The 19,871-nt window shown below is 38.5% G+C and overlaps 4 protein-coding genes and 1 long non-coding RNA gene across 5 annotated transcripts; 2 read left to right on the top strand and 3 right to left on the bottom strand.

Annotated features, from left to right (window-relative positions):
* Positions 1 to 257: 257 nt before the first annotated feature.
* On the bottom strand, positions 258 to 1,841 carry LOC18023389 (trihelix transcription factor ASIL2). Its single transcript, XM_006407409.2, has 3 exons — positions 1,719 to 1,841; positions 869 to 1,632; positions 258 to 597 (listed from the first exon to the last, which is right to left on the bottom strand). Exons 2-3 carry the CDS (start codon positions 1,605 to 1,607, stop codon positions 584 to 586), a joined length of 753 nt encoding a protein of 250 aa, XP_006407472.1. The 5' UTR covers positions 1,608 to 1,632; positions 1,719 to 1,841; the 3' UTR covers positions 258 to 583.
* A 1,324-nt stretch (positions 1,842 to 3,165) lies between these two features.
* LOC18023388 (RING-H2 finger protein ATL66) lies at positions 3,166 to 3,972 on the top strand. The gene has a single exon (XM_006407408.2). The coding sequence runs from the start codon at positions 3,307 to 3,309 to the stop codon at positions 3,793 to 3,795; it is 489 nt and encodes a 162-aa protein (XP_006407471.1). The 5' UTR covers positions 3,166 to 3,306; the 3' UTR covers positions 3,796 to 3,972.
* Positions 3,973 to 4,290: 318 nt separating this feature from the next.
* Positions 4,291 to 4,734, top strand: LOC112089015. The gene is made up of 2 exons (XR_002900823.1): positions 4,291 to 4,404; positions 4,505 to 4,734. It is a non-coding gene; the product is annotated as an uncharacterized LOC112089015 (long non-coding RNA).
* Positions 4,735 to 5,927: 1,193 nt separating this feature from the next.
* On the bottom strand, positions 5,928 to 15,139 carry LOC18023477 (clathrin heavy chain 1). Its single transcript, XM_006407407.2, has 30 exons — positions 14,827 to 15,139; positions 14,243 to 14,447; positions 13,657 to 13,745; positions 13,459 to 13,537; positions 13,255 to 13,382; positions 13,057 to 13,155; positions 12,866 to 12,974; positions 12,664 to 12,743; positions 12,355 to 12,582; positions 12,203 to 12,268; positions 11,948 to 12,064; positions 11,638 to 11,835; positions 11,437 to 11,553; positions 11,282 to 11,341; positions 11,053 to 11,139; positions 10,894 to 10,977; positions 10,673 to 10,807; positions 10,524 to 10,586; positions 10,340 to 10,444; positions 10,155 to 10,267; positions 9,807 to 10,059; positions 9,584 to 9,720; positions 9,226 to 9,504; positions 8,138 to 9,140; positions 7,563 to 8,048; positions 7,295 to 7,465; positions 7,019 to 7,204; positions 6,775 to 6,897; positions 6,588 to 6,698; positions 5,928 to 6,483 (listed from the first exon to the last, which is right to left on the bottom strand). The coding sequence occupies exons 1-30, from the start codon at positions 14,869 to 14,871 to the stop codon at positions 6,319 to 6,321; spliced, it is 5,121 nt and encodes a 1,706-aa protein (XP_006407470.1). The 5' UTR covers positions 14,872 to 15,139; the 3' UTR covers positions 5,928 to 6,318.
* A 1,179-nt stretch (positions 15,140 to 16,318) lies between these two features.
* Positions 16,319 to 18,374, bottom strand: LOC18023476 (1-aminocyclopropane-1-carboxylate oxidase 1). Its single transcript, XM_006407406.2, has 2 exons — positions 17,465 to 18,374; positions 16,319 to 16,768 (listed from the first exon to the last, which is right to left on the bottom strand). The coding sequence occupies exons 1-2, from the start codon at positions 18,371 to 18,373 to the stop codon at positions 16,472 to 16,474; spliced, it is 1,206 nt and encodes a 401-aa protein (XP_006407469.2). The 5' UTR covers position 18,374; the 3' UTR covers positions 16,319 to 16,471.
* Between the last annotated feature and the right edge of the window lie 1,497 nt (positions 18,375 to 19,871).

The raw sequence follows: 19,871 nt of genomic DNA, 5'->3' as shown, positions 1-19,871 counted from the left end.
TTTTGAGGCTCCAATAATACAGCCTCATGTGTCACCTCGTGTCCATCAGGTCACAAGAGTCTTGTCCTGGAGATTCCAGATTGCTGCAAAGCCACATAAGCAAGCAGCCAAATCAATAGCTTGGCTTGGTGGGTTTGATCGGTTCCGAAAGTGAATTATGCAAGATCCATGAATGACTCTGATAAATGGGTTCTGCGCATAACCCCCTTTACGCATCTGTGTTACGTCTGTAGGCATTCCTTGAAAGCTGATTAAGCAAAAGACTAATAGCAGATCATAAAAAGAGATATGAGCGCTCATTGGAACTGCAGGCGTTGAGTTGATACACAAACCATCATACATTAATACTTCACAAAAGTACATCTTGATATGTCAGATACTACAGGAGTTCTTTCACCAATCTGCATTGCTATTAATGTACCCTACAACACTAGAGGAGATAAAGGAAAAAAAAAAGAAGAGGAAAATAAAAAAAGCATTGCTATAACTTGAAACCTAGGGATTAAGAATAATAACAGCTTCTCCAATTTCGATGAGCTTTTAGATCCAACCATTGCTCGTTGCTTCACCACAGAGGCTAATCCTACAACTTCTTACCTGTACAACAACAATGGTACCAGTTCAAGTTTCAGTAGACTCATCATCACACGATGAATAAATATACCAACAAACTTAGAAACAAAATCAAGAGTAGCTGCCTAAAGTTTTATTTTGAATAAATGGTTTCACATCAACAAAGTGAAAAGGAACATAAGCTCAACTAGATCATACAATGGACGAACTTTCAATCTTCAAAACCGCATAAAAATGAAAACTTTACCATATACACAATTGCTAAGCAGAGACCAAAGAAAGTTTATATTTTTACCTGAACCAGCTCTGCGTTTCCCAAGCTTGGACTTCTCAAGCTCCATTTGCATCTCCATCAACATGTTCATTCGTTGTAACTCAAGCTCCTTGGCAACTTCCATTCTCTGCTTCTCCAATTCAATCATCATCTGCTGCTTCGTACCTTCGATTCTCTCGTAGACTTCTCCTAACTTGAGAATCGCTCTCGCTAGATCCCTACAAGACGACCCTTCACTCGGATCTACATCTTCCACTCGACGATGCTTCCTCACCACAAACCCCCAATCACCCACGTCGTCATCATCGTCATCATCGTCGTCGTCAAGAGAGCTTCCAGTCGATTTAGATCCGGTGGGATGCAAATTAGGGTTCATCAACGCCGGTTTGACCACGCCGGCGCCGGAAGATTTCTTGACAACGGGACCGATTAGGAAATCGAGCCTATCGAAGAAGCACCAGGACGAAGAGGGTTTGGCTTTCTCCGTTTTGTACTTCTTCTTCAAGGTGTCGATCCGGTTCTTACACTGGACGTCGGTCTTTGGCCGGCCATTCCCGTGGCTCGAATTGACGGCGTCGGCGACTTCTTTCCAATCGTTCTGCCGGAGATTTCCACGGTTGAGATGGACGTAGCGTTCTCCCCAGGCCTCGATCAAAGTCGCCGTCGCGTCCTCGCTCCACCAGTCCTCTCGTCCCGCCGGCAGACGGTGAGACCCGCTCTGGGACTGGGGCTTCGACTGAGTCTCCGGCGTCGTCTCCATTTTGAGGGAGGAGGAGGATAAGAATCTGTGGAGGAGGCAGAGAAATCGGATTTGTTGGTAAAGTAATAGAGAAAAACGGTTAATGGGTGGGGGAGGAGATTGATTGATTACCGGCGGTGACGTCAGCAACGGCGATTATCCTCTTCTTCTTCTTTTTTATTTTCCTCTCTTTTTCTCCGCAAACCGACCGAACTAATCTCACTCGAACCCGGTTTTGTCCTAACTGGGTCCCACTAGTACGGGCATTTGACAAGCTTCGTTTAATGCGTTCCCAATGGCAAATGATTTCATTAATTACATTAAACTCACAGGCTAATGATCGGTAATGACGGTTTTGAGTTTCGTTTGTGTTGTCTGCTGCCTATAACCATTTTTTCTACTATTTTTGCTTTTTTTTTTTTTAATACAACAGTCGTTATAGTCTTATAGAATAATAACATTTTTTATATATTTTGTGCATTCCTGTAGCTGAAAATCATATAATTATGGGCTGTATTAAATTGGAGTAGGAGAATTTGGAAGTGAAAAATGGTGGGATGTAATTAAGAAAAGGTGATGTGTAGGCTAATTGTTAGGTAAGAGAGCAATCCCAAACGTGTTAGGTCTTAAGACTATATATCATATGTTTCGTGCCGTGTCTTTTCTATATGTCCTTTTGCTGTCTCACCAATTAACGATGCCACTCAATGGCCTAATCACTGTTTTTTTTTTGGTCGTGTAACTACGTAAAATCTCGCCGGAGTCCTCTTGCAGCTTTGTAGAAAGGTGAGTCTCTTTTCCTTTTGCCAATTGAAGTGTTGGCTGCTGAAGAGCCAATGTATAGCAAAGATCTGTAGATTGACTTGAGGCTTTTCCAAACTAAGGTAAGTCCACATAAAAAAATCAAAAAATCTTTACCATATAATCGTAATATAACAAGGACAAAATGTGAAAGATAAATCACGATTTGCATACTTGATCGATGTGAGTTGAAACGTTTAAAGCAATTTAGTTTGCAAGTGTTAAAGCAATCTTCAATCACACCCTACATTCCCCACTACGCGTAGTTGAACTTGTTTCAAATATGTACTCAAGTTTTAGCCGTGGAGAAGCGTCACCTTTTGTTTTACTATAGAACCAATTCTAATCATTTTAGTAAAATACTAGAGAAATTTACTTAACTGATTTCTAAAATTTGTTCAAATACAATTTTTGTTCTTAGCTTAGTTTACATAACTATTAATTACTCTTTCGTATTGACTTATTTAAATTAAACGAGTATATTATTCTTTTTTCCTTTGTTTTCAAATTACGAGTATAAAATTATACTCCTATATCTTTTTTAGCATGGTAATAAAAGCCTAGCTAACCAATATCTTTGTTGCTATAGTACTTGCTACCATTTGTATGTTGAGAAAACGCAAACGTGCATGCTGCCTAAAGCGTAGTCCTTAATTAATATAGTTCCCAAAGCACTTTGAGAATAATTAAAACAATTTTAAAGCCCATTTTTTTTATCCAAACTTGACTCTTACTTGTACTACTCGTGAAAGCTCTTAATGCTAGTAATTAAGAGTACTACTATTCTCATTATAATATCAATCCATACAATGACGTGACTAAAATTAACTCTATATATATATATATACATACACATTATGCGTTTAACTATACAATCAACGAGAAACACCACGATATACCATCAATCGCCAACCGGGAAATGACGTCATCATCACCGTCTCCAAAAGCCTCGATGCTTTTGTACTGGCACGAGAACCAATACGAAGACCGAAACTTCCAAATCCACGGCCGGACAATCTTCTTCGCCATGGCTATATTCTCCGTCGTCCTTTTCTTGGCCTTACTCACTCTCTACATCCACCGGAGCTGCCACGTACGCGACCCCATCAACATCCATGCGCCATCTCCTCCACTCACGCTTTGCGTTAGCGGAGGGCTTGAGCAGGCCGTGATTCGGAGCTTACCGGTGATGCTTTGCCGGAGAGAAGCGACGGAGGAGGAGGTGGAGAGGGAGTGTTGTATATGTCTCGGTGGTTTCGAAGAAGGAGAGAAGATGAAAGTGCTTCCTCCGTGTCGTCATTGTTACCACTGCGAATGCGTCGATCGGTGGCTTAAGACCGAGTCGACTTGTCCGCTCTGCCGAGTCTCCATCCGAGTCGACTCGTCCACGTTGTTGCCTAGGCAATGAGACTGAAAAACGACGGCGTTTTGAGTGGATCAGAGTGATAGTGATTAAAAATATTGTCAGTTTGTTTTTGTCATTGAGGACTAAAGATATTTTATGCACACAGGGAAGGTTATAGTTTTTCTTAAAGAAATTGTTTTTTTAATGTAAATTTGTTCCTTGCTGTCTATATCAATGATTGTGAGGTTTTTTATAACTTCTTCCGTAGATATTTATTATTTTAGACTAATTTAGTTGTACTTTGTTGACCAAAGTTCTTGTAGATATTTAAAACTGAGCTGACAAAACAAATCTGAGTTAATAATACTCAAAAATTCCAAAAAAATAATTAACACTATCAAATTTACTACTGGTTACAAGTTGGCTTGGAAAAAGAAGAAGTAAGTTTACTGGTTACAAGTTACAAAGGCTTTAATGTGGGCTTTATTGGGCATAGCTCGGCCCAAATCAAACGACTCTCTAGGTTTTATATGGCTGTAGTATAAAGAAGCAATCTGGTGATAGCGGCAAAGAACTTTTTGTTTTGTCGGCCGCTAATTTCCTGAGGCTGCATAGATTCGGAGTGAACTCAGTGAAGGTTTAATCTTCTGTGATCTCACCATGAGGGCGAAGGTGAGTAGTGGGTTTCAATTTCTTTATTGGTTCTAAAAGTCGTAAGAATCGGAGAAACATTGGGTAAGATTTTAATTGGTGTGTATGGTTCTTGTATCAGTGGAAGAAGAAGCGTATGAGGAGATTAAAGAGGAAGAGACGAAAGATGAGACAGCGATCCAAGTAGTTTTGCGAACAAGCCTGGTTTTATGTTTCTTCGCTTTTAGAATCAAACTCTTTCGAGTTATAATTTGAATGTTTTGTTGGACGAAATTAGTAGACATTATTATGCTTTCTATTAAGAATTATGTTTAACACACGGAAAAATTCGCATGGGTTTCTTCTACATTACTCTTCTCTCATATATTTTTTGCTCCGAATGTTGAACAATTTTCGTAAGTTTGAATCGGCCTGGGACCTCTGATATAAACTGATTGCTTCGGATTTAGCTATAGGGGTGCAGTGTGTTGTCTCAGTTTGAAAAGTAAATCAAAGGGACGAGTTGTGTATTTTACCTGAAGAAAGGGCGAAACCATAAATTAGCTGATTGCTGGAGATTATTTCGCGGGTTGAATTTTGTTGTTCAAAATATATTGAAAGTTTGAAACTTAACTAGAGAGAATTTTTGGTGAGAGAAATGTGTTTTTGTATTTGGCAAGTGAGTTGAAATTTCATACCTACTTATTTGATAAAAAAAAACCGCTCTCTTTACAATGACTGCTTTTGAAAAATTAAGCTAAGAGATAGAAGAGTGTTGCAACGATTTAGAAAAATAAGGGAAATGAAAACCGGCGTGTTTCCTCTTCATTGCATTGACGTATTTATATCTTTCCCCATGAAGAGAATAAGTGGGTGAGTAAAACAATTCATTTCAACAACTACAGTATTATACGTCCGTATTTTTCAAATAAAAAATAACGAAGAATGGTTCATATGACATAGTATATGGAAAAATAAGGGAAATGAACTGAGTCTTAGTAGCTCGCCCATCGATGGCATTACGAATGGTTCATATGACATAGTATATGCTTACCAAATTAATCAGAATGTATGCGAAGTCACACATGTTGTCATAATATGTGCTGATTATACGACAATTACGTTAATCAAAAGCAAAAAGTATATCTACATAAATAATCGATAATTAAACATTATTTTATTTCTTTATTTTATTTAGATGAGGGGAAGTAGAAGTGTTGCACTTGCACGATCTAGTGATCGACATATTCTTTTTTTTTTTTTTTTGGTCGAATGATCGACATATTCATCTACGAACACATAGACAGACCGGGAATAGTAGCAGCTATGTACGAGAGTCTTTGCATTATTTGTCACATACAGGACAACTATTTGAAAAGAGCACTTACATAGTGGATATGCTTGATTGCGTGCTCATAGTGTTAGAACATATATTTTTTCTTTATAATTTATTTTTAGTAATGGAGTTGCGTTTCTGAATTCATCTGATAAGTGAAACTGATTGATTCATCTAACAAAAATATTATCAAACTTCTTTCAAAAGCCAAACCAACAAAAAGAGGAAGTATGTAAAAAAGTAAAAAAAATCCATAGAATTCAAAAAGGGTTTAAAATGTCGAAATTTAAGTCAAAAGAATAAGCTAAAAGACAGTAACAAACAACTCAAAGACTATAAAGGAGTCACCTCTCTCCCATCCAAAGAAAAATAGTAAAATGGCCTTCAACCAAAAATGACTCTCGCCTAAACACCCCAAAGAATATTACAAAACAAAGAAAGTACCTTTATTATCCACACATACCTATAAAATCAAACAAAGGAAGCATTCGGGACGAGTTCAGGTCAGATTCCACACTGTAGTAGACGAATACCATTCCTGTGAGAATGCGCGAGACTATGAGCAGCCATGAGGAGTCTTTGGAATACTACTTTTGAACGGATAGTTTCCAATGGGTGTCTTAGTAGCCGCCCATAGGAGGCATTCCAAATGGTGGCATTGGAGGCATTCCGCCCATCGGTGGTGGCGGACCATAACCTCCTCCCATCCCTGGAGGACCTCCTCCTCCCATTCCTGGCATCGGTGGGGCAGGTAGAGCCAGTGGCAATAATTGGGCGTACATGTTCTGTTTTGATAGTTTAAAACAAAGGGCATAAGTGTTTTTTTCCCGATTTATTTTCTAGGGATGGATATGATGTCTGAGTGCAGCAGCTCTGTAAGTAGTAGTACCTGTTGGGACATGACCTCCTTCTCTTCTTGCTCTTTGGCCTTCACTTCTTTTTGTGCCTCTATCTTGTCCTTTATTAGTTCATCCACTTTGCCAGAGTATTCTCGGATAAACTGCAAAAACAAAAAAGAGTGATTAACTCATATATATGGTTCCTATCTCGTTTGAGGGATTTGGAGGATAAATCACCTGGAGGAGATACGGGAAGGCAAAGTCGATCATATTGTTGATCCAAGCAAGTTCTAGAGCAACATCTGGTCTGATTAAGTCATAACAGACAAATAGACATGTGGCAAAGCATTCCTTTTTCCCCTGTAAAATCAATAAACGCGACACACACACACACACACAACAAAAAATGGGATTCTTAATATCAAAATTTGACGTAAATTTGATGCCTTTTTATGTAATTGTGAATGAAAGACATCTATACCTGTTCAATGAAGTAAACCAGAAGTTGTTCTGCAAGGTCATGGTCACCCGATTGTGAAGCAGTTTCCATACAGTCCTTGTACATGTTATCTTTCTTTGACAAAGCAATTGATTGCTTCCATCTACCAGCTTTCTTGTAGATATACGCAGCCACACGTCTCATTTCTACAAGCTCGTGTTTTTCAATCTGTTTGCACCATTCACGTGAAGATTTTATTAATTCTGATGCAAGGGAAGCGATCAAACGTGTACTCGTTACATAGACTTAAGCTCTTACCTTCTGAGCGAGGCCTATCTGGTCAAAACTGTCATGCAAATCGATAGACTCACGCAACCTGTCATAGTCTTCTTCTTCTACGTATATCTCATTCAGAGCTTCATTTACAGCAGAGACATTGTTGCTCTGAACTGCAACCATGTATGGCTTGATAAGGCGCAAGTGACCAGCCTGAGTTCAGAAACAAATTGAAATCATATGAAATCGATTGTTAAGCCACAGCAGATAAATTTTAAGGGGAAAATAAAACCAATGGTCAGCCTCTAACCTTGCGCATAATATCAACGACACGCGTGTGATCTAACCGCAGGGCAAGCACATTGAGAAGATCATTGATTATATCAGGGTGCTCTTGTAAGTAGAAGTGAACGGCCTTGTAGTAAAGCTCGACATTCGCAACCTTGGCGACAATGTCTTTGAATTGCATGTGTTCCCATGCTTCAGGAGAATGGTTCATGACAGTGGTTGCAGCATTATCAAACTCATCATATTGAATGTAAAGATAGGTAAGTTCCTGCCAGTGCTGTTGTTCATCACAGGCCCGTATAAGCTTGGGAATATTGAGGCGAGTCGAGAACAACTTGATGTGTTCCATAAGCTTCTCATAACGATATCTGGCGTATAGTACACCCAACTCCGTGAAGATCCCCATGTGAGCCCGTTCCAGACCAAGTCCACTCTCCATAAGTGAGATTAATTCGTTGAAGCATCCTCTGTTCTGGTAGTACTCGCTGACTTCTTCCAAATCATCCACCTATTAGACCACAAAAAGATTAAACGTGGGATAATAATATCATGCAAAAACCGAAGATAAACTTTCACCAAGATTATGTATTTACTCACCTGTATGATAATGTTAAGTCCACATATTTGAGCCAACCGGAATTCCTCTGCATCAACACAAGCAAAGCAGACTTCCTTCCATGTCTTTGCACTGTTTGCTTTCCTTGCAGCATCAACAGCACCTTGGAACTGTTGCAACTTCACAAGTGTGACGGCTAACTTGGCCCAATTCGATATAAACGCATAAATTATTTTTGCAGCCTCATACAGCGCTTCGTCATACAGGCGATCACCGACATTTTGTAGGTTAGCAACGTTTGGCATTAGAATAAATTCTTCAATCTCACCCAACCTTTCAATCTTTGCATAAGCATAGATGAGCTCACTATCAACCTTGGGTTCCTTCACCTTCTGTCTAACCATCAACAGGTATCTGACCAAGTCATCATAGACATTCGTATCTTCAGAGGCACGGATGACCTCCAGGAATTGAGTGGCATCATCAGCTCGGATAAAGGACTCGATTGCATCACTGACTAGTCCATCCCTGAGTTGAGCCTTAGCGACTTGGCTCCACACTGCATCTTCTTCGACTCGGAAAGCAAACTCAACAGCACGCTCAATGCTTCTGACGTTATCCAACAATACGTTGACAGCCTGAACATTTAAGTTAAACTTCTTGAAAATCGCAAATGCTTCCTCATACAGCTGGGCATCAACCGCCACTTCTCCAACAGCCGGACCATCAAAATTATCAAGCCTGTTAATGTAATCCATAACTCTAGACGGATCTGCCTTGATAGCCGTCAGTATAAGCAGATTTTGCAGGTTGAAGTTTCCACTGAAGGCAGAATTTTGAAGCACAATCTTTTCAAGAAGCTCAATGAGCTCATGCGGCAGATCAGCAGTCATGAATGCTTTAACAGCTGCAGAAACTTGCTCTGGGCTCTTGCTTTCGGGTAAAGCAGTAGACACAACTTGGTCAATAAGTTGTCTTCTATATTCATTTTCTTCCGTAAGAACCTTCTCCCAGAGGTCACCATCCATCCTCTCCACTACGTACCTGCAGTTGGAAAAACATGCATAAGCAAACTACAGAGTAACCGCTGTGGAATAAGTAAGAAATTTGGTGAGCAATAATCAAATACCTGGCTTGTAACTTGAACAAAGAGTTCTTGTTGGTGACATTGATGAGTTCCTCATCACATTGTCCTCTTCTATATGCCACAACAGCCAGGGTGGGATCACGTTTCTCACAGTACTTACCCACAACCTTGGAGTCGTAGTAAGGGTTGGTGGTCAGGAAATGCTCAGGGTTGTTGTTACTGTCTATGATAATTTTACCCAAGGCATTATGGACATGCACATCTTGGCTTCCCTCACTAACTAGATGCTCCAAGAATTGAGTGAGGAGACGAAGTCGATTTCTGAAAAGATATATACATGTTAGAGCATTAAGACAAAGAGGCATACTCATGAATGGAAACCACTAAAAAGGATTCATACCTCTTCTCACATTCCTCAACAAGGGGTTCAACAGGAAGCAATGAACGAACAGAGAGAATGAGGCCTTTTATAAAATCTTCAGGGCATTCGTCATCAAGCAACTGTCCCACCACTAAGGGAGCATTCCCAGGGTTCACCTGCAAAAGGAATCGCATTATAATTATTTAATGCAAAAAAATGCCAAACTTTTACGCATTAACAGTAGTCTCAAGAAACCCCATACCTTCTGAACGTAACCTTCAATGTAACGAAGCATGTTGTTTGTGTACAGGTAATGAGTAAGATCAGGCACAAAGCCGAAACGGTCGCAGACATTTATCAAAGGTCGGGCATCAGGAAGCTTAGCTTCCATCAAAAAGTTTTTCGTCTTTTCAGCATCATAAAAGTTAGACTCTCTAGTCACACGCTCAACCTCCTTTATTTGACCAGTCTTGGCAGCTGCTTCAATGTACTTGAAATGAATCTCAGGATCCTCACTATTGCACAGGGGAAAAACATTGTATATCATCAGAATACAAACACGAGGATTGTGCTTCTTTCCAGGAATGACAGAAGATTCTTGATAAATCACCTCATACTCAAATATGAACCTAGGAAAAAGTATAGCCCTTCGAATGACTTGAACTGCTCAAAGAGTTTAATGCATGAATCAACACCAAGTTGCTCACAGTACTCCTTGCAAGCCTGCAATGGTATGGATACGTCAGTGTCACATGAGACAATAAAATTCACATCATACCACAACACAGCACTTACCTGAACGATTATCTGAAGGTTGCCTCTCAGGTTGACCAGCAGAAGATCTTTCATGCACTCCATAGCCCACTCGCTAGAAAGAGTACCGAAAAACTCGACAAGAGCCTGCATATTAAGCAGAGAGTTATTCAACAACTCGGCCATCCAGGAGTTTAGCAACCAAATTTTAGTTTAGAGGTATTACCTGTGGCTCAATAGCGTGTGTGTTCACAATTACACGTTTAATATCAGGTAACTCTGAGTAATGCTGCACAAAGCAAAAGCAAAGAAGTTAGAGATAAAAAAAAATAATACTTCAACTAGGCCAACACAAAGGAAACATTGGGGAATAACCTTTAAAGATTGGATATAAAGTCCAGCTTTTTCACAAAGCTGAGCAACACGAGGGCGGTCATAGTGGCTGAACATCCCATTTGCTAAAATTGCATCAGCCACGTTAGGAAATGTTACTAAATTGATCTCCAGAACCTGAGTGGAAAGTGAACTAAAAGGTCTGAGAAAGGAAGATATATAGGGAAAGCGCAGACAGATAAAAAGTGGCAACTCTTTTCAACCTTCGTCTGAAGAAAAGCATGCTCAGGTAAATTTGGCTTCAGAACATCTAGAAGGAAAGCAGTCGCTTCACGGATCAGATTTCTCTGTATATGCACAAATGAGTAAATGAGCACATAATAACTCCCATGTAATGTTGTATTTCATACTTGTTCACCTACCTGAAGGAACAGATCAGTGATGGTGTTGTAGTCAACTGGGCAACCTCCTTCCATTTGGGACATCATTAAAGCAAAATTTACTGCTCCCTGCATAATAAACAACATCAGGTTAAATTAAATTAATAAGTTAATTGATTCATGGCACTTCTTGTGATTACGCAGCAAGCATCCAGTCAACCAGTCCTTCCGCAGTTTAATATGTTGCAAGTATAAAAAGCACCACACTAACCTGAGGATCCGTACGGAGTATGGTTTGCAGAAGAAACATGTAGTCAGGTGTGTAGCCAACCTAAAGTCACAATTTGAAACAATGTTACTTCTTGAAGACAATTAACTTCGGATAATCATAACAGGGAGGGAGAAACTAAAAAACTTATTGTCTACCTGCTTTGAGTAAATCAGTATTTTGTCAAACTCCCTTCGCTCTGCAAAAGCTGCTACAACTTTTGGAGTAGCTCGAGCTTTGATGTATATTTTCAGAGCAAGGTCATTATCCACAGTCTGAAACAGAAAAGATCGTCACTACAACATGCTAAAGGAGACATATGAAACATTTTAAAAGACAATGGTCAACTTTAAGATTACCTTTACAAGGTCTCCAAGTTCTTCACTGCATTCTAACTTATCCTCTGCCAACCAGTTTTCCAAGAGGTTTTTCTTGTTTTGATTCACAACAAGCCGAGATAGTTCCAGAGACTCATATACATTGAGCTTCCCTCTAGTCAAAAGGGTCCCAAAATACTGTAACAATGGAGGAGTTTGCCCTGCTTGTACAGGAACACTCTGCAAAATTGCATAGTCTGTGTGATGATGTAGTTTTAGATTGCTGTTACCTACATCTAGTAGTAGATAACATGTTCACAGAGGATTACTAGGTTGAATAGGGAATAAATACCTGGAATTTAGCCACTGTATCAGGTGTCCTTAGAATTCCCTGAGGGGATTCAGCAGCAAGCTCAGCAGCCTCCTTGTACTTTGTTTGAGCAAATAACTCCTGGAACCGCTGGACAACCTGCAATCCGAAGTGAATATGAGAAACTTCATATCATATCAACGAATGACTCTTTCCGTCACGCTGGCATTCGTCAACTATAATTACGTCAGCAAGATTACAGATCCACACATCTGATTCAAGGTAAACATCACATACCAGATTTTCTGCACCAGGGAGGTTTCCTCTTTTAGCAAGATTGACAGCAAGTTCCAAATTGTTCAACTGCATTATCAAAGCATTGAGTTCTTAGCAAGTCATAATGGATAGATTATATTTTAAAAAACAGAAAGAATAAAAAGTTAACATACTTGACCACTAATAAAAGGTATTATCGTAGCCTCATTTACTGTAGCCAAAAGAACTTGTCCTCGCCTATTAATGGCATAGAAACCCCCAACTGAGGAAGCTTCAGAAGTCAAGAAAATTGGGTCTGGACTTATCCGATTTCTGTAGATAGCAGAAGCCGTCTCTAAATCGTATACGAACAACAGGCCAAGCTTGGTGATGACATATATCAAGTTAAATTTGTGAGAGACCTGTCGGATAAAAAAAAAGTGTCATGAAATTTTCCCCAGAAACTGACTGAAGTTAATTGAACTTCTAATGCAACTACGAACCTGCATGGCTACAGGAAAATCATCAGCAAAATCTGGGGGGAAAAAGAGATCTGCCTGCTTCTTTGTAAATGATGGTTTTCCTGCCAAAAAAGGAAAAATGTGCCCACCTTTAGACATAAGATGAATAGATGATTACCAACTAAAAATGTAACCAAAGACGCCAAATAACCAAAGAGCATATAGAGCTGTTGAGGATGCAAACCTGGTTGGGCACCAAGCTCAATGACATGCAATTTTGATGTTATCTGCCCAGCATTAAAGCTCTTGCTTGCAAAGGATATAAGAATAGAAGGATTCTCATTCCCGGGGACCTACATTCAATAATGTTGCTTGTCATACTACAGTTCAAGATCAGACCACGGAACGAAATCACAAAAGAAGCAGATAGTTTACCTTAAACTGAGCAAATGAAGCAGCATGTGCTTCAAGGGCCTGGCTCCGCTGTTGGTCCACAGAGAAAAGCTGCATATTCCCTTTTACCAATTGTGGTCTCTACAGAACGTGAAATTGAAAGGATTCAGTCAAGAATATGTCCAATGACTACCGTTATGATGTCTTCATTCAACCTAATATGTGGTGCAGTAAACCTACCTCAGGAGATCCAGGAGCAATTCCAATCAATACCAACCACTTCTCATTAGGAGAGCACTTATAATTTATAATTTGATTGTTTGCCAAATTGGCTGTTCTATCAAACATCTTAACTGGCTCAGAATCACCTGAAAATATCGGAGCAAAATGAGAAACAACAAATCATGATATGAAGAAGATGACAGTAAGCTAAAGATATAAAACCTTCAATCGACCAATGATACACCGAAGTTTGTGTGACCAGCCCCAACATCTTTGGTGTAATCCATTTCCAAAAAGCAACCTATAAAACATGGGTGGTTGATATCCGAAAATTAAATTCAGGCCAGAAAAATCAGAGTCTGAATAAAGCGTACAACATGAAAGATAATCGAGTTACAAAGGTTTTGTTTCAATACTCACCTGCTCAGGCATCTGATGTGATTTTAACTTTGCTTTTGCTTCGATGTTAAATATCTGTAGGTGATCCTGAGTAGTTCCTGGAACTTGAGCTATATGCAAATTAAAGAAAAAAGTGAGCAAAAAAGGAAGAAATAAGTAATAGCCAATGTAAGGAAATATCCACTACAAACCTAATTGAACTATACTAGGCTTGACAGACAACTCAACCACGAGAAATATAACTCATGAACTCCACTGATGTCTGCATTGAACATACTATCTCACCAGAACAAAAGCATAGGACCGAAACATATGAGTGTAGTTTCCACACTGATTGAATATAATAGGTTTTCTATGAAATGACGCACTTATTTAAACTTATGAATCACGAGGGTTTATAATATATTATCCAATATAGGGATATTACTTAAAGTTGAGAAGAATAAAAATAATTAAAGCATCCTATCGGTAGTAGATATCATATGTTAACACAAAAAATAGGATTTATCCATGATAGTTTAAGAAAACTTCGAAAGGAAACATTTCTAGGTAATATAACTGATAAGAATCAAGCACGATTTAGTAATAGAAGGAAACAGTCGAATACCTTTTAAGGCAAGGATCCTCGAGTTTGGGTTCATAAGGGCAGAATCTGCAGTTATGGGTCTCCTTAGAGGCTGCATCGGCATATTCATATCTATAATAACAACGCTGTTCTGCGGCGCCGTCTCTCGTACACATATGTACTTGTCAGACTCCATAGTAACATTTGTAAACGTGATGAATTGCTGATTGATCCCAATGCTCGGAAGCTGGAAAAAGAATAAAATCGCATAGTTTCATTAACTTAGTTACGAGATCCGAGTAAATCAGCACATTGGACTACATAAGAATTGAAATTCGGGCTTGGTGTAATCAGGTTACACAGATCTGAGCGTATGTAGGGAAATCTGATCAGAGACATGCATTACACAAACTATTAATCCGGAAAAAAATGACTGATACCGCAACGATCGAGCAGAATTCAAAACAGTAGGAGACTGGAATCAATCATATAACAGTCTGAGCAGAACCAAATCGTTAGAAATCAGAGACTGCAACTACAGAAACATCTTAATCGTCGAAAATTTAGCTCGATTCCATGAGATTTACATATCTTTCAAAAATTGAGGAGGAAGATGAAGAACTCACCGTCAGGACCTCCTTCATCGTGATGGGGGCGTTTGCTGCCGCCATGTTTGACCTCAGATCGCAGCAAGAGAATCCGGGGCTAGAATCAGATCCACGGCCGGGACGGGGCCGTCAACGGCCAGGAGAGAGAGGAGCGATGCGATAGAAACTGAAGAAGATTTGAAATCGCTGCCAGATCTGAGGCTAGTGAACGAGAAAGGTGATGAAGGAGATAGATAACTTTCTTTTTTTTTTCTTTTCTTTGGTAGTGAGAAATGACGAACAGCGATCCAATCGGAGTCACTCGTCGAATATAAGGGGAGAACCAAATGAGACGACGTGCTACAAGTGCCTGAGCTGTACGATGTGTTTTTTCGCAAATTAACGGGTCGGATTGGGTCGGGTCGAGTTTGGTCCGAGCCAATCAATAATGGGTCGGGTTTTATCACGAAAGCTTTGGGAATCTTAAGCGTTATTTTGAGCAAATGACCAATGGCCGAATATATTACACAACTATGAACAAAAAAACAAATATATGTACATTAGAATATGTAATCTTTAGCCTTGGTTTTATGATTTCGAAATAGTCCACTTAATCCTATATTTGTTTGTTAGAACACCCATTCCAGATATATTCGTAGAGAAGTTATGTACCTTGAGCAATTTGTTCTCGTAAAACCATAAACATAATGCCAATGATCAAATATCATCAAGGTTCTGTGTTTTTGTTGAGCTAAAGAAAAGTATCTGCCAAAGTATCTAGCTTCATGTCTAGGGTTCTTAATCCAAAATTGGCAGTCAAATAGACATAATTATCGATGCTATATTTGGGATTACGAGGGTCTTTCCCAATTTGTTGACAACTCTTGTAATTAATCTATCATCAATTTCAACTTTACTAACAACCATAATTCTAAAAAAAGTATGGATCTGTAAACATTTTTTTTTGTGAATATACATGACCTTTTGGAGTAGCTCTAGCTTTGATGTACGTATAGCTTCAAGACAAGGTCATTAACAGAACAAACTATTCGTTACAACATACTAATTAATTACAGACATATGAGACACTTCATATGACAAGTCTCAGTTTCAAGATTACCTTGACCAGGTCTCCAAGTTCTTCATTGCATTGCAACTTATCACTCTGCCAACCAGTTTTTAGAGAGATTTTTCTTGTTTTTGAATCACAACAAGCCGATATAGTTCCAAAAGACTCATGTTTAATAAACATAAAGTAAGCCTTGTTTCTCGCATGATCAGATGACTCAGTATATTGAGAGATTATTCTATATAAAATCATGGACTTGACTTGGATATGATCGAGTAATATTGGTTTTAACCAAAAAGAGTTGGATTTTGAATTGTGGTAGTACACCGTTTGTATTAATTCAACTGGTTTACATAATGAATAAATTCGTTGTAGAGCGGTAGTTTAAATATCTTTTATTATCGAAGTAACTATCAAAACGGAACATACTCCGAACTGAATTGAAGGAAAAATAACCCAAAACATCCCAATGCAAAAATGTTAATATCCGACGCAAATCTAAAAAACAAAATTCAGACGAATTTATTGAAATTTGAAACTAACAAAAAGACTCGACCTTAAATACCAATGCAATCAAGGAAACAAGCAAATTCAACATAAGTTGTCAAAATCTGTCTAAGTCTTGATTTTGTATCTGTCAAGTGGATCCTTGAAGAAGAGACGTTCATGGTACACTCTCCATGCGTAATCCTCAAAACAAAAAGACCGAAATACCCTACCCTCTTCATCATGCTTCTCTGCATACTCTTCTTCTTTGTCGACGTCACTGATATCTTTCAAAGGTGAAACCATACTGTCCATGCGAAGTGTAAGCATCAATGTCATTGTTACACTCTTTCTTGCACCATCAAGTTGTCCCGAGCACACAACCGGTCGATATCTCACTCTTTTGAGCTTTCCACTTCTCCAAACCTAAAAAAAAAAATATGAAATCGTTTTGTAGAGGATTAAAGTTAAAACTACCTACACGATATATATTATAAAAAAGCTTCGGACCTTAGGACTCATAGTCTTATGGGATCGGAATCACAACAAATTACAAAAAATTTACGCGGTGTTCGAACTCAAAACTTGGTAAAATATGTCTTTTCCTAAACGTTTCATGGGTTGAACCGGTTGAGTCACCAACTATCGACATATAAAATTATACATTGAGTTTTATAGTTAACCTAGAAGTAATAACTCCTTTTTTTTGTTTCATTTTAACAGTAAGGAATTTCGTAATTGTGTGTTTATAAGAAAAGAAAGTGTTAACTCTATAGGACAATCACTAATGCAATATAAGAATGTGTTTATAATTAAAATTTCCATATTAAAATTTTCTTTCCCAATACCATTAAAAATCTGTCTCAAATGGAAACAGATTACCATATAAAATTTGCCCGCTCCTGCTCTACAATTTTTGTTGTTATCAACAATAATCATCGGAAATATCCAAATTTCTGCTGTCTTTTTGTTTCTTTTTAAATCAATGCGTGGAAAAAAAAAAGCATCTATCTCGAAAAGGACATGTATGACATTTTCCAAGAAAATAATTCGAAGCAACGAGAAAACGCCGTCACAAAGACGATAAATGCGATAATTATTAAAGCTAAGAAGATCACTAACCTGAGCAATGTCACCGAGCGTCACAAGAACCGAGTTAACTCGGGGTGATACGGACACCCAACCAGACTCGGACAGCAACCAATACTTCTGTTCCCTTATCTGATACTGTAAACAGACAACAAACGGATAAAACCCGTTGGTTATCGCCGGTTTATCATCGGGAACACCTTGGTTAAGCCACATCAGGGTACTAAACCGGGTCGAGTCGTTTCCAAACGGGTTCTCCAACCCGAGTGCCCTCGCCAGCATCTCTACCGTTTTCAGTCCAACTTTCTCGAGACTCCGAGTGAACTCGCGCAGCGAACTCAGCTTTAATTCGCTCGACTCGGTCGAACAATCGGCGTCTAGGCAAAACGACGGCGTTTCAGATTCGGTTTCGTAGCCAAGCGGCCAGTTTTTTGGAAACGACGATTCCTTTTCCTCTTCACTGAGCTCTAAGAGCGCGAGCGAGTCAGACTCGGCCGCTTCAGCGAGTCCAGAAGGGATGATTGTATCCGAGTCATCATTACTAGCGAGGTTGAAATAGCCGAACTCAGTAGCGGCGGATATGAGATCGTCACAGCTTCCGGCGGGGAAAGATACCGTCGGCAGAGATGCGACGACGGAGGAGCGGCGGGTGGGGAGTGAAAGATTCGGAGGGAGACGGTGGAAGAGGTGGAAGAGAGCATCTGCTGCTGTCTCCGATTTAGCGGTTGTGTTGGGATGTGTAAATGACGGAGTTGGCGGAGGCGCCGCCGTGGCTCCATCGTGGATGTTCGGAAGTTGGTGGTGGTTTAGGTGAGACGAAGAGGAAGCCATTTGAAGGCGGCTTATATGAGTATACGTATGCTGATAATGGAGGTGACTACTAGAGAACTGTACGCATGGAATAAATAAGGCTTTACTCACACGTGTGGGATGTGTTAGCATAATTTTCTATACTGATTAAGATCGTAAAAAATATGGTTTTACATGCTTTATAAGACAAAAATATATTTTATCACTCCATGCGTATTTGTTACTAATTTCGTGGAATCATTAAATGAATAAATGTAAAATACGATTTTACCATACGATTGGAAAATCACATTATCGTAGTTGCGTCATTATTCGGATTCAAACATGCATGTTGGTATAAAACAATTAATCAATTATGTATGGAAAATTGTAAAAATTGTTATTCGTTTGAATTATTACTTCTGAAAAATGAGGAAAATATGTATGATACAAAAGACCCCAAAAAACAAACAATTTCTTTATTACCTTTAAAGATATATCTCGTTTTGACACTTTTTCATTAATATATTTATATTTCATTTTTTTCAGACACATTCATCATAGTTTTAATTATTATTTTAGTAAATGTACTATCTACATATCCATCTGAATCATAAATACTTATCATGGAAATTTATCTGTATAAATAGCTAGTTAAGTATTTTGCTGTGTGCGTGTATCCATCTGAGATTCTGAAGTATAAATACTGATCATAGAAATTTATCTGTAAAAATAGATGCTAGCTAGTAAAGTAATAATCCCAGGCAGATACTAAGACAAGACAAGTTATAGTTGGAAATTGCCAATTTGGTGCCAATGTTATTTTCCAATTACGTCTAAATAAGTCCGATATTAATCAAAACTACTAATAACAACGATTCTAAAACAATAACAAAAGATTAAAATATCAAATTAACTGGGGTGTAAAATAAAGAGTAATCACAAAGACAAGTAAAAATCTTGTAACTCAACTGATTTATTATTTTTTTTTTTGTTAAGGCAACTGATTTATTTAGTTAATCTGACAAAAAAATATCTGATAAAACTAACCAAATATCAAACAAGATTTGGTATGGGGAATGATGTCAGGATAAATGAGTTTGTGAAATAGTTATATGCATGCGCATATATATTACCTTATAAAGTTTTGGTCGGTTGTCCAAAATATTACTAACCTTTTGCATTATTATTTTCAAATGTCCCCTTACTTTATGGGAGTTGTATGTTTGGCTATTGTACTAATCCAGACTAGCTGCATGCCTGTATAATTATTGTTTCCCCACTTTTCTCAGACTTATTTTCCTTCTTTTAAGATTCATTTACTTAATTTATATATAATCGTCAGTTCATCTATATGTCCACTATATACTATAAAAATATATAGAAAGTTGGTCCATTCTAGTAGAAGATTCATTTACTTAACTTATACATAATCGTCAGTTCAGTGTAAGCATCAGTGTCATTGTTTCTTGGACCATCAAGTTGTCCCGAGCACACAACCGGTCGATATCTCACAGTACTCTCCAAACTTGCAAAAATTTAAATTATTTTGCAGAGGCTCAAAGTTAAAACTAGCTAGACGATATAGATTATAGAGTTTCGGACGTTAAGACTCATGATAGTCTTTAGGTATCGGAATCATATAAACTTA

The sequence above is a fragment of the Eutrema salsugineum genome, unplaced genomic scaffold (genome assembly GCF_000478725.1).
Source record: "Eutrema salsugineum unplaced genomic scaffold, Eutsalg1_0 scaffold_13, whole genome shotgun sequence".
NCBI classification, from domain to species: Eukaryota; Viridiplantae; Streptophyta; class Magnoliopsida; order Brassicales; family Brassicaceae; genus Eutrema; species Eutrema salsugineum.
Note: the sequence above shows the minus strand (reverse complement) of the source record. Positions and strands in the feature narration are given on the sequence as shown.